At 42.5% G+C, this 14,872-nt stretch overlaps 1 protein-coding gene and 1 long non-coding RNA gene across 3 annotated transcripts in view; one reads left to right on the top strand and one right to left on the bottom strand.

Annotated features, from left to right (window-relative positions):
* LOC146577005 (NACHT, LRR and PYD domains-containing protein 12-like) overlaps positions 1 to 10,070 on the top strand; it is a 69,651-nt gene extending 59,581 nt beyond the window's left edge. Inside the window, exons 6-8 of the mRNA XM_085267611.1 lie at positions 3,416 to 3,589; positions 8,775 to 8,821; positions 8,970 to 10,070. Coding sequence (XP_085123737.1) covers positions 3,416 to 3,589; positions 8,775 to 8,821; positions 8,970 to 9,496 — 748 coding nt within the window. The 3' untranslated portion in view covers positions 9,497 to 10,070. The remainder of the gene's footprint in view (positions 1 to 3,415; positions 3,590 to 8,774; positions 8,822 to 8,969) is intronic.
* Positions 10,071 to 12,117: 2,047 nt separating this feature from the next.
* LOC146577001 (uncharacterized) overlaps positions 12,118 to 14,872 on the bottom strand; it is a 38,277-nt gene continuing 35,522 nt past the window's right edge. Inside the window, exons 3-4 of one of the 2 annotated variants that reach the window (XR_014891352.1) lie at positions 13,326 to 13,419; positions 12,118 to 12,983 (exon numbers count right to left, since the gene is read on the bottom strand). This is a non-coding gene — a long non-coding RNA (uncharacterized LOC146577001). Of the gene's footprint in view, positions 13,420 to 14,872 lie in introns of both variants that reach the window. The other variant, XR_014891350.1, reaches the window with a different exon arrangement.

Here is a 14,872-nt window from a genome sequence, read left to right as displayed (position 1 = left end):
TGACTTTCTATGGAGAGTTTTGCGACTTTGTGTTGGTCTGAGGAGATTTGCCAAAATTCTATAAATCCCACAACAATGATAGTGACATTTTCGGAAACCCAGCAAAAATACCTACGTTTTGATGTATAATTTGTGGAAGTTGAGTGAAAATTGAGCAAGTAGCAAGAAGTTGTTCGGACATGAAGAGAAGACTGCAAAACCTTCAGTGGCACACTGGAAGCCAAGTGCATAGCAACCATAACAACGCATGTATTTTGTGAAAAATCACAATTTTGCAACTGAAAACTTTAAGAGGCATAAAAGTAAAACGGTAAAAGATTTGAAAAAGCTGAATCATACCTGAATAGCCCAATAATTTGAGAACATTTTAAAGTTTGAATGGTTGTTCTACGTGAAAATATGAGGAAGTAGTTAAGTTTCAGAAACAAGCAAATTTTAGCAGAATTGCAGAAGTTTCCCATTCATTTCAATGGGACAAATTAAGCTTAATATTTTAAAAAGTATAATAGTGAAAAATACCAAAAGACATAGCAGGAATTAGCAGAAATAGCAGAATATTTTAAAATTTGAACGGTGAAAATCGGCTGAAAATTGCGGAAGTAGTTAAGTGCCAAAAAGTGTACGGAAGTCCCAAGAGGAACTCAATAGTGTGGATGCTTAAAGCATCCACACAATAAAGAATAAAGAGAAACAGGAACTCAATAGTGTGGATGCTTAAAGCATCCACACAATAAAGAGAAACAGGAACTCAATAGTGTGGATGCCACACAATAAATCCGAGCAATAGTAATAAGTGTGCCTTCGCATAGGCACACTTAATAATAATAAATCCGAGCAATAGTAATAAGTGTGCCTTCGCATAGGCACACTTAATAAATCCGAGCAATAGTAATAAGTGTGCCTTCGCATAGGCACACTTAATAATAATAATAATAATAATAATAATAATAATAATAATAATAATAATAATAAATCCGAGCAATAGTAATAAGTGTGCCTTCGCATAGGCACACTTAATAATAAATCCGAGCAATAGTAATAAGTGTGCCTTTTGGCATAGGCACACTTAATAATAATAAATCCGAGCAATAGTAATAAGTGTGCCTTTTGGCATAGGCACACTTAATGAAAGACTGATTCATTTCTATTTAGTCTTGTGATGTGCAGCTTTGTTCAGAGCATTAAGGCCCAGCAAAGATCACTGAGGTCATAGAGTCCCTGATGAAACCTGTGTGCTTATAGAAACTGAGACCAGATGAACCAGAATAGAAGGACATTAAAATGAAGTGTCAGCTACACAAAGGCAAAGCTATTCAGTTGTTGCTGTGAGTTATTTAAATGGAGGATGGAGTCAGACTTTAAGCTGCTGGACTCAGTCACTATATCCTGTTGTCCTCATAGAACCTGGACACACAGACTCACCTGTGACACAGTGACACACAGTGTGGGCTACACACACATTAGAAAGTGGATCAGTCACACTTGTGCAATCATTTGTTGTGCTGGGAAACCATGAACACTTTGAATCACATTAATGGCTTTGTTACAGCAACATTCAGTCATGAGTTCAAAAGTAGTGCATTGTGTACTTATTGTGTGGATGCCCTCAAAGGCATCCACACTATTGAGTTCCTGTTTCTCTTTATTCTTTATTATTCCGGGTGTTTCCGTACACTTTTCGCCGTGGAACTACTCCCACAGTTTTCATCCGATTTTCGCCATTCAAACTTTAAAAAATTCTGCTCTTTCTGCTAATGCCGGCTATGACTTTTGGTGCTCATAACTTCTATACTTTTTGAGATATTGAATTTTTTTTCCAATATTTTTTGCCCATTTCTGCCATATCATCAGTGGCCTCACTGATTTTCCTTGCCAGGTTGACCTGTGTTTTAGCTCAGTTAGATGAGCACCCGTTCTCAGACTGGGAGGCCCGGGTTCAAATCCCGCTTATGGCAACATTTCTTTCAGTTAACAGTTAAACTTTTTTTTAACTCTCTTCAACACAAATATCAGCTATTTGACCCCTTTTCATTAACACAGCAGCAGTTCAAATATTTCTGTCAGTCTGAGCTGAAACATGAATCTAATCAAATATCAAATCAAAGTTCTCTGCCAGGACGTTAACAGTTGATCTAGTTTTTTACAAAGTTCCCCTCAGCGTCCAGAGCCACCAACATACCTTTGATCAACAGCAAGTGAACATTTATAAATGTGTGTTTCCAGAACAGGAAGCAGCAGAACTATTGTTCTGTTATCAGGCAGCAGCACAAACGCTCATCAGCTCATTTACTGTGCAGGACTTTGAGTGTGTGAAGTGTGTGTTTGTGCTGGATTTCCTTTGGAGAATCTCAGTCAGAAACAAGACAAAGAAAAACTCTTTCAACAGTCCAGGTTGAGTTGACAACATGAACTGCATTTATCTTCCTCTGACTGACATGTTCTTCCTCCTCTGCACCGAGCCAGCTGCTAAGACTCACAAGCTCATTGACATTTTCTGATGATAAAGAAACTCTCTTCTTCTGTACAATATGAGCAGCAACAGAGAAGAAGCTTTCACAGGTACAGATGTTGCAGCTGTGGCCAAGTACATGTGCTGCATGTTGGAGCAGCACTCTAATGGACAGGCCTCTGTACTGATGGTGGGCTCTGCTCTGTATCCACCACACTGTTCTCAGCTGAGTCTTCCTCCTGTTCACACTCTGATGAAGCACCAACAGGGCCAACTTCTTCTCTGGATGCTCGGATGTTGTTGCTTCCACAGGTTTCCCTCCAACAACCCTCTGTTCCTGCAGTAAGTTCAGTAAGATCTGGGTAAACACTTGAGCTCCTTGAATCTGGCTATGTTGGCTTTTATGCTTGCGTGTCTCCAGGTCTGTTCTGAATGTAGACTTGAATTTGACCACGTAGGCGGGGTCATCATCTGAGCTGTCCATCACCTGAGAGAGATGACAAAGCACAGGTGACCCTGAACCATCCCTTAGTTATGCTGCTATAGGCTCAGGCTGTTGGCGGACTTCCCATGATGCTCTGCTTTCTTCTCCCCTCTTTTCACTCCTGATGCTTTTATATGTCACTACTACATGTCCTTAACTTTTGTCTCTCTGTTTTGTTCTTGTCTTTCTGAGCTCATCTCTTCTCTTTCCCCTCACCCTGCAACCAGTCATGGTAGATGCTCCTCCTGGAGCCTGTTTTCACTGGGAGGATCTTTGTGTCAAAGGGAGTTCTTCTTCCCACCATCACCAAGTGCTTCTCACAGTGGAGGCGGTTACCTTACACTGTTAAACAGCTTCAGATGACTGTTGTTGTCTGTTGGGTATTGTCACTTATAAATAAAGTTAAAATGGATGGATAGATGTTATTGTGACAAAGAGAAAACAACTGTTGACAGATAGATTGTTGTTTTGTGTGTCTGCAGTCTGTCAGGCTGTCTGATCACAGAGGAAGGTTGTACTTCTCTGGCCTCAGCTCTGAGCTCCAACCCCTCCCATCTGAGAGAGCTGGACCTGAGCTACAATCATCCAGGTGACTCAGGAATTAAGCTGCTGTCGGCTGGACTGAAGGATCCAGGCTGGAGACTGGACACTCTCAGGTATGGAGAGAAAATCTGATAGAGGAGGAAGAGCTGGAAACATTTCCTGTGTCTTTCACTCACTTCCTGTTTGTTTCCTGCAGATGACACATGAACAATCACACATGCAGGAATATTTTCAGGGACAGACACACTAGTCTAGCTGGATAGTTCATGGATATTTATGTAGGGGTCTCCAAGGAGTCTGTTTGCAGGAACATTTAGGTCACAGGTGTACCTGATATAGATACCAGTGTACCTAATAAAGTGTCAGCTAACATTTGGAAATGGAAGCTTAAATAATGACAAACTGTACATTCACAGTTGAATTCACAATAAATTTGTTCTCAAGTGCACATTTTTCTGTTATTGTTCTCAAACAACAGAATGAGAATGAAATATTGATTCTAACAGGGCCCATAAACAGCATTAGCTTAGCAGCATTAGCTTATCAGAGTTTCCATCATGGTCACACAAATCCTTAGCAGAGAAAAGTGGCCTACTTAGCAATAGCTGCTCAAGTTGTATAAAGAAAGGGAAAACAATATTAGCATTAGCTACTAATAATTATTCACCCCTAATTAGAATTAGCCGCTAATGGCAGTATACTTAGCATTAACTCCTCACATTGTTATAATGTAAAGGAAAAGAATTAGCATTATTTAATAATGTTGACCTTGGCCCACTGGAAAAGTTCAGAACTAAAGATTTAGGAGTGTTTCTCGATAGCTCTTTCTCATTTGAGAAACAAATGAATTCTGTTATTAAAACCAGCTGTAAGGTTTATATTGTTGATTGATGCTTAGAAATATTTACTCATATATGCTTAGAGTTGTATAATCGATTGCATGATGATAGAGGTTTGATCCTGAGTAGTCTGTAAAGACTCTGTGTGCCTTCCAGAGTGCTCTGGCATGCACACACCACTTGGGGCCATGAGAGAGGTCGTACCCTCTCTTACTGATTTATGGTGTAGGACAGGGGTCTCAAACTCAATTTAGCTGGGGGCCGCTGCAGGCAGAGTCTGGGTGAGGCTGGGCCGCATTAGGTTTTCCACAAGAAAGGCATGGTTAAAAAATTCCAATCTTCTCAAATCTCTTTATTTTTATTTTTTTAACACAAAATATGAAAAATGAACAAATTAAGAATTAATAAGAAAATAAATCAATCTGTAATACATCAATAAAATAATAATAAGATATTTTTAGTCAGTGAACTTGTGTGTTTTTTTCAGTCTTCTATATCTGCTGTATTTAGATTGAAATGTCTGTATTAACAGTTCTATAACCTTCTTCTGAACATGAATGGAACACTGTAGAAAATGAACTGTTCTTCTGAACATGGCTTCTCTTGCCTACTCCTTGCTGCTAGAGACCTGGCAGCGTTTCCTCTCGCATAGCCGAGCCAGATTTGGCCTGAGGGAGGAAGCAGTTGCGACCCTCAGTATGTCTTGAAGATGATCATCCGTAAGTCTGGACCTGTACTTGGACTTATTGAAGTTCAAAGTGGAGAAGAGCTTTTGGCACAAGTATGTGCTACCAAAAAGGCACATGGTCCGCTTGAACATTCGGGAAAGCCGAGGGAAACTAGGGCTCAATCCTCTCAAAAATTGTCCAAGCTTGTCTGCTTTTCCACTCACTTCCCTGAACTTTGCTTTGAGTTCAGAGTTGCACTGCAGCTCAATGAGCTCCATTTGAAGCACAGAAGGGGCATCTTGCACATCAAAGGAGAAGGGGTCGGCAAAAATGTGAAAGGTGGCTCTGTGTGTCTTGAAGTCAGCAAATCTGTGATCAAATTCCTCCTGTAGCCTCAAAATGACATCAACATACTTGTCAGCACTGAATGGTGTGCCTGCATCCACGAGTGCCTTGCATGCTGGGAAATGGCAAAGGTTTGTCTGAGAGAGCTGAGCTTTCCAGAGCGCCAGTTTTGTGGAGAATGCTCTCACGTTGTCATAGGCAGCACTGACAAGTTGCCCCTGGCCTTGTAACGTCTTGTTCAGTACATTAAGCTCATGTGTCATATCAACAAGAAAAGCTGAGTCCATGAGCCATTTGGGATCAGTTAGCACAGGAACACTAACTCCATCCTTCTCCATGAAGGCTTCACTTCTGCTCTCAACTCAAAAAGTCTCTTTAATACATTTCCCCTGCTGAGCCAACGTACCTCAGTGAAGTCGAGCACATCCCCATATTCTGACTCCATTTCCTCTAAAAAAGCTCAGAACCTTCGGTGCTTTAAGCCCCTGGATCTGATTTGGTTGATGCATTTCACAACAATAGACATCACATTGTCAAACTTCAGGCATTTGCTGCAAAGGACCTGCTGATGGATGATGCAGTGCAGAGCAATGGCCTCCTCCACGCCTTCCTCTTCCAGTTTGTTTTGTGCCACCAGTCCATGTTTCCTCCCTGTCATTGATGGCGCTCCATCTGTTGTTATTCCAACAAACCTCTTCCATGGCAAACCAACATTCTCAATGGCATCACACAGCTTGTAAATATCTGCTGAGCGGTGGTCTGGCCATGCATTGGAATTACTGTGAGCAGCTCCTCCATCACTTCAAAACTGTCATCAGCACCACGGACATACATTGGGAGCTGGGCAGTGTCGGTGATGTCTGCGGTCTCATCAAGAGCGACCGAGTATACACTGAAACATTTGGCTTTCTCACACAGTTGGTCATAAATGTCACTTGACAGGTCAGAAATGCGATCTGCTGCGGTGTTGGCAGAAAGGCTGATGTTGCTAAACTGACCTTTCTTTCCCGGACAGACTATATTTGCAGCCTGCAATATGCACTTTTAGACAAATGCACCTTCTGTGAATGGCTTCCCTGCTTTAGCAATCATCTCACTAACCACGTGGCTCCGACTGCTGCATTATTCTCTTTGGTTGCTTTCTTGGAGAAATCTTGCTGCCTCAGTAGATCTGTTTTAAGACTGGCAACCCGGTTCGCTCTCTCGTCTCCCTGGTATTTTGCATCCAGCTCAGCATGTCTAGTTGTGTAATGACGTTTCAAATTGTATTCCTTGTGCAGCGCAACTTTCTCTGTGCAAATGAGACAGGTCGGGGTGCCCCTGTGCTCAACAAAGAAATATTGCATTTCCCACTTTTCCTGAAATTGTCGGTGCTCATCACCAACCTTTCTCTTCACCGCAGGCTTTGAAAAAGACATGTTTGGGGCTATGTGACATTTATAATTCTACTTGGTGTCACTGTCGCATTGAAGTTTCAATCAAGCGTTTAGCCGACGGACGGGGAACGTCTCAACGCGTAGAGAACGTCATTTCTGCTTCTTTTTCTTGCAACCGTAGCACGGCGATCGGCAGATAAAAAGCCGGTAGCAGTCTCCTTTGTTTTTATGCTCGATGTTCATGTCTTTCAAGACATGAACACCGTGGCGTTTGCAGATGGTAGAAAGTGCAGGGATAGCGAGCGCAAAAAAGGCGACTGCTCACGGCGCCGGGCTGTTGTTACAGGAGAAAGAAGCGGAAATGACACCGTGACATATAACAAATAACATCAGCTGTTTCTGATGTTAGTTGTTTTGACTGCTTTTACATTATATTGAAATATATGTAATGTTCATGTTTGCTGCAATGCAAACGCAGTGATGCAAATAAAAACATCGAGCCACAAATTACGGTGCGACCCTATAATTAGTCCGGGTTACCGGGGACTGTTGTTGCCGATGAACAGGTGTCGCTATGTGACTGCAGACTAAATTGGGCTGCATTGAGTTCATGACTTTTCTTTTATCCCGCCGCCTACGCATCACTGTGAGAGTTGATATGAGATCTCTCTCTGTGGAAAAATAACTTTAAATCCCACTGACGTGTGTATAAATCTATATACGTATAATGTCCCGCTGGGCAGCAACTTAAAAAAAACAACTTTTTTTGAAGTGTTGTGAACGCAGCGCGCTGGGGCGAATGTCGGCGTTTGCCCAATAGAAAGGAGGAAGCCAGCCAGGCACAGGAAAGAAAGAAACACTCCAGGGCAACGCTGCTGGAACTTTGACTCATTGAGAAATGTTTCCCTGCTTGCATCAAGCCCGGCTGGTGTCCCCTGAGATCCATATCCCACCCTGATTGGTGGGTTAATTCAGCTCCGCCCACAACACTGTAAAGTGTCATACATTATCAAACTAACATTACATTTTCATATTAAGGTGGGGCCAAGAACTATCGTCCTGCGGACCTCAATTGGCCCGCGGGCCGCGAGTTTGAGACCCCTGGTGTAGGAGGACACCTACTCTGTGTCTGGTTAAGTATAAGAGCCCTTTGTTAGGGGGACCGCTGGACTCTTAGCACCAGCTTTGGGGTCACAGGGTCACATCTGGAACACACACACACACACACACACACACACACACACACACACACACACACACACACACACACACACACAGACACAGACACACACACACAGACACACACACAGACACACACACACACACACACACACACACTATGCACAGACTGGTACTCTTTGTTCATACCTGTGTAAGACGTCATAATGAACTTGTGCATATTCATGTAAGCTCAATAAAGAGCAGTGTTACGAGGGAGCAGACGAGAGCGACTGAGGTCAAGTGAAGGAACGGCGCTGTCACAGTTCTCTCCCTCATCAATTGTCTGGTTCCAGCGGTGGGTCTGTGCTAGACGACCCATCACCAGCTTTTTCCACTGGTTACCAGTACGTGGTAGAATCCACTTCCAGATCTGGTTGTCTTTAAATCTGTGAATGGATTGGCTCCATCTTATCTCTCTTTAACAAAAGAATCCAAGTGGAGCCCTCAGGTCTGCAGATAAGCAGCTTCTGACCAGAACTAGACGTAAAAACAGAGGTGAGCTTTATCGATGGCTGCAGCCAAACTCTGGAACAGTCGCCCTTCACATCAGGTCGTCACCAACACTGGACATTTTTAAAAGCCGGTTGGAAATACATTTGTACTCTGTAGCTTTCAATCCTGACCAGTCTTTATAGTCATTACTGTGTATGTTTCCTATTTTCTCTCTACTCTGTGCAGCACTTTGGCTCAACCTGTTTTTAAATGTGCTGATAAGTAAATGTAGATTTCTTTGAATAAAACAGTGGAGCCGAGCTTTGAGCTCAGTGTGTAACAGTGTGTGTGTGAGAGCCATGTAATGTCCATGTGTGCATGCTGACTGTGCTGCTCTGACCCCCCTCCTCCTTTCAGGGTGGAGCCTGCTGGAGTCCGATGGTTGAGACCAGGTCTGAGGAAGTGTAAGTGTGTTTTTAATGGGATTCATGAAAACAAAGCAGCACACATTCAACCATCTTCATCATGTCAGGAGTCATCATCAAAGTGTCAATCAATGAACAGATGATGGATCAATAACTGCAGCTGGATTGTGTTTGTTCTCTCCATCAGATTCCTGTCAACTCACAATCGACACAAACACAGTGAACACAAAGCTCCAACTGTCTGACAACAACAGGAAGGTGACACATGTGGAGGAGGTTCAGTCATATCCTGATCATCCAGACAGATTTGATTACTGGGCTCAGCTGCTGTGTAGAAATGGTCTGACTGGTCGCTGTTACTGGGAGGTCGAGTGGAGAGGAGCCGTTGATATATCAGTGAGTTACAGAAGCATCAGAAGGAAAGGAGACAGTTATGACTGTGAGTTTGGATACAATGATCAGTCCTGGAGTCTGATCTGCTCTGATGATGGTCCTCGTTATGTCTGTCAAAATTACAGAGAAACATCCATCTCCTCCTCCTCCTCTGTCTCTAACAGAGCAGCAGTGTATGTGGACTGTCCTGCTGGCACTCTGTCCTTCTACAGAGTCTCCTCTGACACTCTGATCCACCTCCACACCTTCAACACCACATTCACTCAAACTCTTTATCCTGGGTTTATGGTCTGGTCTGGTTCCTCAGTGTCCCTGTGCTGAGTGGAGTGTAAAGAGTGTCTCCTGTTACAGAAACACTCTGACTGTTGAACAGATAGTTCAGTCTGTACATGTCTGTCTCTTTCACTCACAAACACGTTTTCAGATTCATGGATTCAATCAGTTGATGTTTGAAACTCTTCTAAATGATTCCTTGTAAACTTCTTCCTCTTCAGTCACAAACAAACAGGAAGTGATGTCACATGTGTTCCTGTCCACACAGCAGAATGAGTCTATTGCTGACAGTGATGTACAAACAGAGTGAGCATTTCTGAGGCCCAAAATAAACTGAGTAGTTCACTGAATGAACAATGGACTGTGAGCTCAGTTCCTTCATCATTAGTATGGATTATATATGTATATGTATTATATTAGTATCATATATATCAGGTGCTGCTGCTTTCAGTCATTGTGCAAATGTGCTGTTTGTAAGCTTGTAAAGCTGCAGTCAGCTGAGACTGAAGAAGTCACCTGATCAGTGAGCAAACGTTTCTGAAAACGTCCAGATGAACAGAATCAACCTTTTGGGATCAGCCAGCAATGCAGCATCATTGTTGTTCAGCTTCAGAGGTTTGCAGGAATGAACTGATGACCAGAAACAGCTGCAAAGTCCAAGAAAATACCAGCTGGAGTTCAGCTGCATTTGAAGAAGTCAAAGAAAAGTAAGGATGGCAAAGGGCGACGTTTTCTTCCAAAGAGCTGCAAACATGGTCGACGCCTCATTAGAAGAATCATCTGGACATTTGTGAGGAACTCTAACCAAGAAAGCAACGTCACACAGATCCAACAGACAGTTTCCATGACTGCAAGTGTTGAGTGGAAAAATGCTACATTGCATTATTGCATCCTCTCACCACAGGAGGCGCTGTTGGCACCACTGATTGCTGATCAGCTGTTTTCTGATGATCTGATTGATACTGTGAATAACGGGACTCACTGAACTCTGTGACACAGTGAAGATTACAGAGTTTAACTTCACCCTTTAAGACTGACCACAGAACCAAGTCCGCCAGAGCTTTTGTTATATTTTTACATGCTGTGGAGCCATTTGTGGGAGCATTTCAAGTTGCTATACATCAATACAACTGTTATAGCCCTAATTTTAATAATATGTCTGCATTAAGTCCATAGTAACTACATAAACTGCAAAAAAAACCTCTGCTCATCCATCTCTGTGTGTATCAGGATACATTTGGCTCATAATACACAGAAAAATCAGAGTTATTACCTGTAATAAATGTGAAAGATTCCTGCAGTGATAACCAGGCAGGACTGAAACACATCCAAGCTGTCACCACGGTAACAGCACCGTCCATCCACAGGTGAGGGGAGGAGCAAAAAGAGGGACTTTGACCATTTTATACTAAAAACACTCAACTAATGTTTCTAATATGAAACAAATAAGCCCACATTAATGTGAGCGTTTATTAAATAATAATAATGATGATTTCCTCCTGATCTCATTTCCACAGCAGAGAAAACTGTGGTGTATATTGAGGTGGAGGGTGTGGTCTGTGGCTCAGGTGTAGAGTGAGGGTGGGGTGCACGACAGCAGCATGCTGGGACTGCTGAGGGTGGAGGAGGGAGTGATGATGACATCAGAGCTTCAGCACAGAGACCAGTGAACACACAGTCTGTTCATCTTTGCATAGATACAATATACAGCACAATATTGAATGACAGACACGCTGTGGGAGCTTCCACAGATAACCACATGCACCTAACCAGCCTGCACCAGCCTGACATTTCTTCCTCCTAAGTAAAAACGAATGGATGGATTGAACTTAGAGTCTCAGCTCAGTTTTCTATTTTGACCACCTACACCCCAAGATACTCTTTTAAAAAGTGTTGTTTTCAGATCCCTTTGAAGTTCATAAAGGGCCTGTTCATTTTCATTCAGATGTTTTATTACATAAATGTTACTGTTTTCTTTTGATTTATGCTCCCACTACACTGCACCTCTACAAACAACAATGCCACGGACTGTCAGCTGCTTTTACATGCTGTGAACATGAGTAGGTTTGATCAGAGTTTCAATTATCAAAGAAAAGACAAACTGAGCAAAAAGAAGGAAAAAAAGACCAACTTCTTCCCAACTGACAAGAAAAATACTCGTCATGTTTTCATAATAAAGGATCAGGCTCCCCATTTATGACAGCTTGGACCAATAATGTATGTTACACTGATGCTACTGTAGAGACAGGGTCAACATCTCTATTTAAATATAATTAATATACAAAACACAATAAAAGTTATACATGAATTATTCATTATTTTGACTATTGATAAAATTCATGTATACTAATCAAAGTTATACATGAGTAACGACATTATTAATAATGATTAATAATAATAATTCTAATGCCAACATGATGACTGTTCATAGCTCCTGCTTTGAAATACTGAACTTAAACATTGACCTGATGAAAGATCACAATTCACAGTGGCCCACTGTCAGAATCATTCTGAATATAAACTCATCGAGTTAATCTAACCTTTCTCAAATGTGCTGTGAATAAATGCTGCTGCAAGCCACTGTGGGAAAGCTGTGTTATTATCATGGAAACATCTGTGACACATTCACAGAGGACGAGGACACAAAGGGACGACACGCAGAGGCTGTGTTAAAGTCAAAAATCCAAATCTTTAGTCCTAAACAGGCAGTGGTTACAAACAGGAAGACGAGCAGTCCATTAAACAGTCTACAGGGTCAAACATACAGAGAATTCAAACAGCTATTAAAAACAAATAACTGGACACTGAAAAACTTCAGTGATGTGTGAGGCACCAAAGGGAAGCAGCTGAGTATATTCAATGAATTCTCTTCAAATACAAAGACAGAAACTCCTACAGGCAGCATGCAAACTGAGCAGGATACACAAAGATCAGAGATTACAAAAGAAATCAGAAAAGGATTTCAAACTTACTGAGAGCAAGGCCTCTGTTACAAATCTGTCTAATAGAAAAACATGCTGTACAGATACAATACGCTCAGTGTTCATGGTCATTTAAAAACTGGCTCTACCTGAACCACTTCAATATTTTATGAAGTCACTGAGTCGACCATTTCTACAGTTTGTTTCCTTCATTGCAGTTAGAGTGCGGCTGGTAAGGATGAAAACACACACAGAGCGTAAATTGTCTTTGTTAGTAACAAACGTCAGCAAAGAAAAGACAAAACACACAAACACTCTCATGATATTCATGAATCATCAGAAAGCATCCAAACATTCTGCTCGTGGACTTTTACAGTCTTATTTGCACTCGCTCATCTTCATAATCATCCTGATCAATACATGACAGGGGAGGCTTTGAGGTAGGCGGGGCTCTCTGCTGATGTCAGCATGAAAGGCAGGACCAGCGTCTGCCACATGTTGGTGAAACATCACAGTACACTGGCGTGGTTTCCTTTCCAGATGTTGGACGTTTGACACTTCAACGTTGAGGCCAACAAGAAGACACAGTTTTGGGTCGGGTTGCTGCAGGGTTTCTAACTGAGCAAAAGCAGAAGCACACAGACCAACAGGGATCAGATGCTGAGTGTTAGAGGAACATCTGTGCTGATCACTGAATGCTGCTGTGGTCTCTTGTTGAAGTTGGCTGGTGGGACAGTCTAATAGTGATATCCTGCCCATCGGAGGAACACTTTTAAAAACACATGCAATACTTTGTTTGTATTACAGTCACAGTTTATGTTATTTTTGTCCTTTAAAAGTGTTGCTGTACTATAAAGTCCTATAATTTGAGGCTAAAATGGCTCAGAGAGTCTCTCTCTCAGAGGATCTCCTTTGAAAGTGGAGACGGCTTTATCCGCTGATCCACGTCACTTTACCTGGATGTTTTCTTTGAAGCTGGATGAAGACTCCTCTCCCTCACTCCTGCTGCAGCTGTGTGGTCCAGTTGGCCTCTGAGGTCACAGTCAACATCTGTAGCAGAAGAGGGGAAATAAAAGTCCAGGTTACCAAAACTGGGAGCTTTTCCAAAATAGAGCGTAACTGGACTTTTTCAGCCTTACAGGCAGATAGTCGTCTGAAGCTGCAGCTTTTTCTTTTTAGCTTTTTCCAATCTCTGCTCTCGGCTTTCTTTGAGAACATGTCTGCTTTCTTGGCATGGGTCTGTCTGCTGTTGGTGAAGAGACTAAATCCACATACTCGCTACTAAGATCTCCTCAAGTAGTCTCAACCAGATTACAGTTTAAGAGTAAATGTCTCCTGAGAGTTTCACCTTGGGGAGATGCTGTCTTGCTAACATGCAATCATGAGCATTAATCTATGAGGTGAAAAAGTCATTTTAAAAGCTCCAGCCACAAGTTTTATTTCATCTGTGTTTTGGTCAGAGTCCCATCAGACCTCCAGAATGGTGTCAGAGTGTTTTCTATCCACGTGATGAGCACAGGCCTCAGGTCCAGACCTCCACGGGCACCATAGCCTCTTTGGAGCTAATAGGTGCAAGAAGGTTTTGTTGGGATAGGAACTGAAGAGGAAACTGACGAGGAAGGCAAGGATCTTCTTCAGCTCCTCCGAGCCGGGACCTCTTTGTGTAGGCCAGCATTGGCCAGGTAGCCCTCCAGCATCGCTGGATGGCCGACAGTGGAAAACCTAGAGGAGTAGGAGAGAAACAGCAGCTTGGAGCATGTCTTTATACTGTTTAGTTTTTAGAGCCACAGACTTTCTTTTAATGTCATTGTTCAGGATCTATGACTGATTATGTATTTATTGTATTCCTCCATGACTGTGTGACAGCAAGTGGAAAAAACCAGCTTCACCTTTGTTGATATGCTTGTAATTTTAATATTGATTAAATGGCCCATGAAATAATAGAAAGCTCATATATGAAAATGTATTTTAAGAAGTAAAATGTTAATCTGAGTACAAAGGAGTACACTCACCTTCTGGTAGATGGAGGTGTAGCGAGCGCTGGTGAACATCCAGGCCTCCTCGTAGAACTGATCACTGATTGGATCCAAAACATCGATGGAGGATCTGTGTAAGCGCTGAGGATCGTCCTGATGGACAGAACAGAAGGAGAGTGAGACAAGTGAAGATATACTAAACAACACTGTGACATGAACTGAGCCACACACAGTTTGATTCACAGGTGATTGACACATTATTTGACCACGAGCAATCTTTTCTGGTTTGACGCCGTCTTTGTAGCCAGAAACCAGCTCTCTCCTCGGCTTCCTCCACTACACGCTTCCCCCACGCCAGTCTCCTCCGTCACTATAAAGGGGAGAGTCATGAGCTCCATCACCCTCACCTGTGCCGTCCAACGTCCCGCCACCAGCCTCCACTGCAGCAGGCCAGAGACCACACCCCTGCCACAATAAGTAAAAGTATATCCTTGCTGTACCCTTAATGCTAAATGTGCTAAATTAAC

This window comes from Mchenga conophoros, linkage group LG3 (assembly GCF_057382185.1).
Source record: "Mchenga conophoros isolate Kocher_MC1m ecotype Shallow Benthic linkage group LG3, M_conophoros_male_GT1.1, whole genome shotgun sequence".
Taxonomy (NCBI): Eukaryota; Metazoa; Chordata; class Actinopteri; order Cichliformes; family Cichlidae; genus Mchenga; species Mchenga conophoros.
The sequence above is the reverse complement of the archived record's forward strand: the minus strand, read 5'-3'. Positions and strand labels throughout refer to the sequence as shown.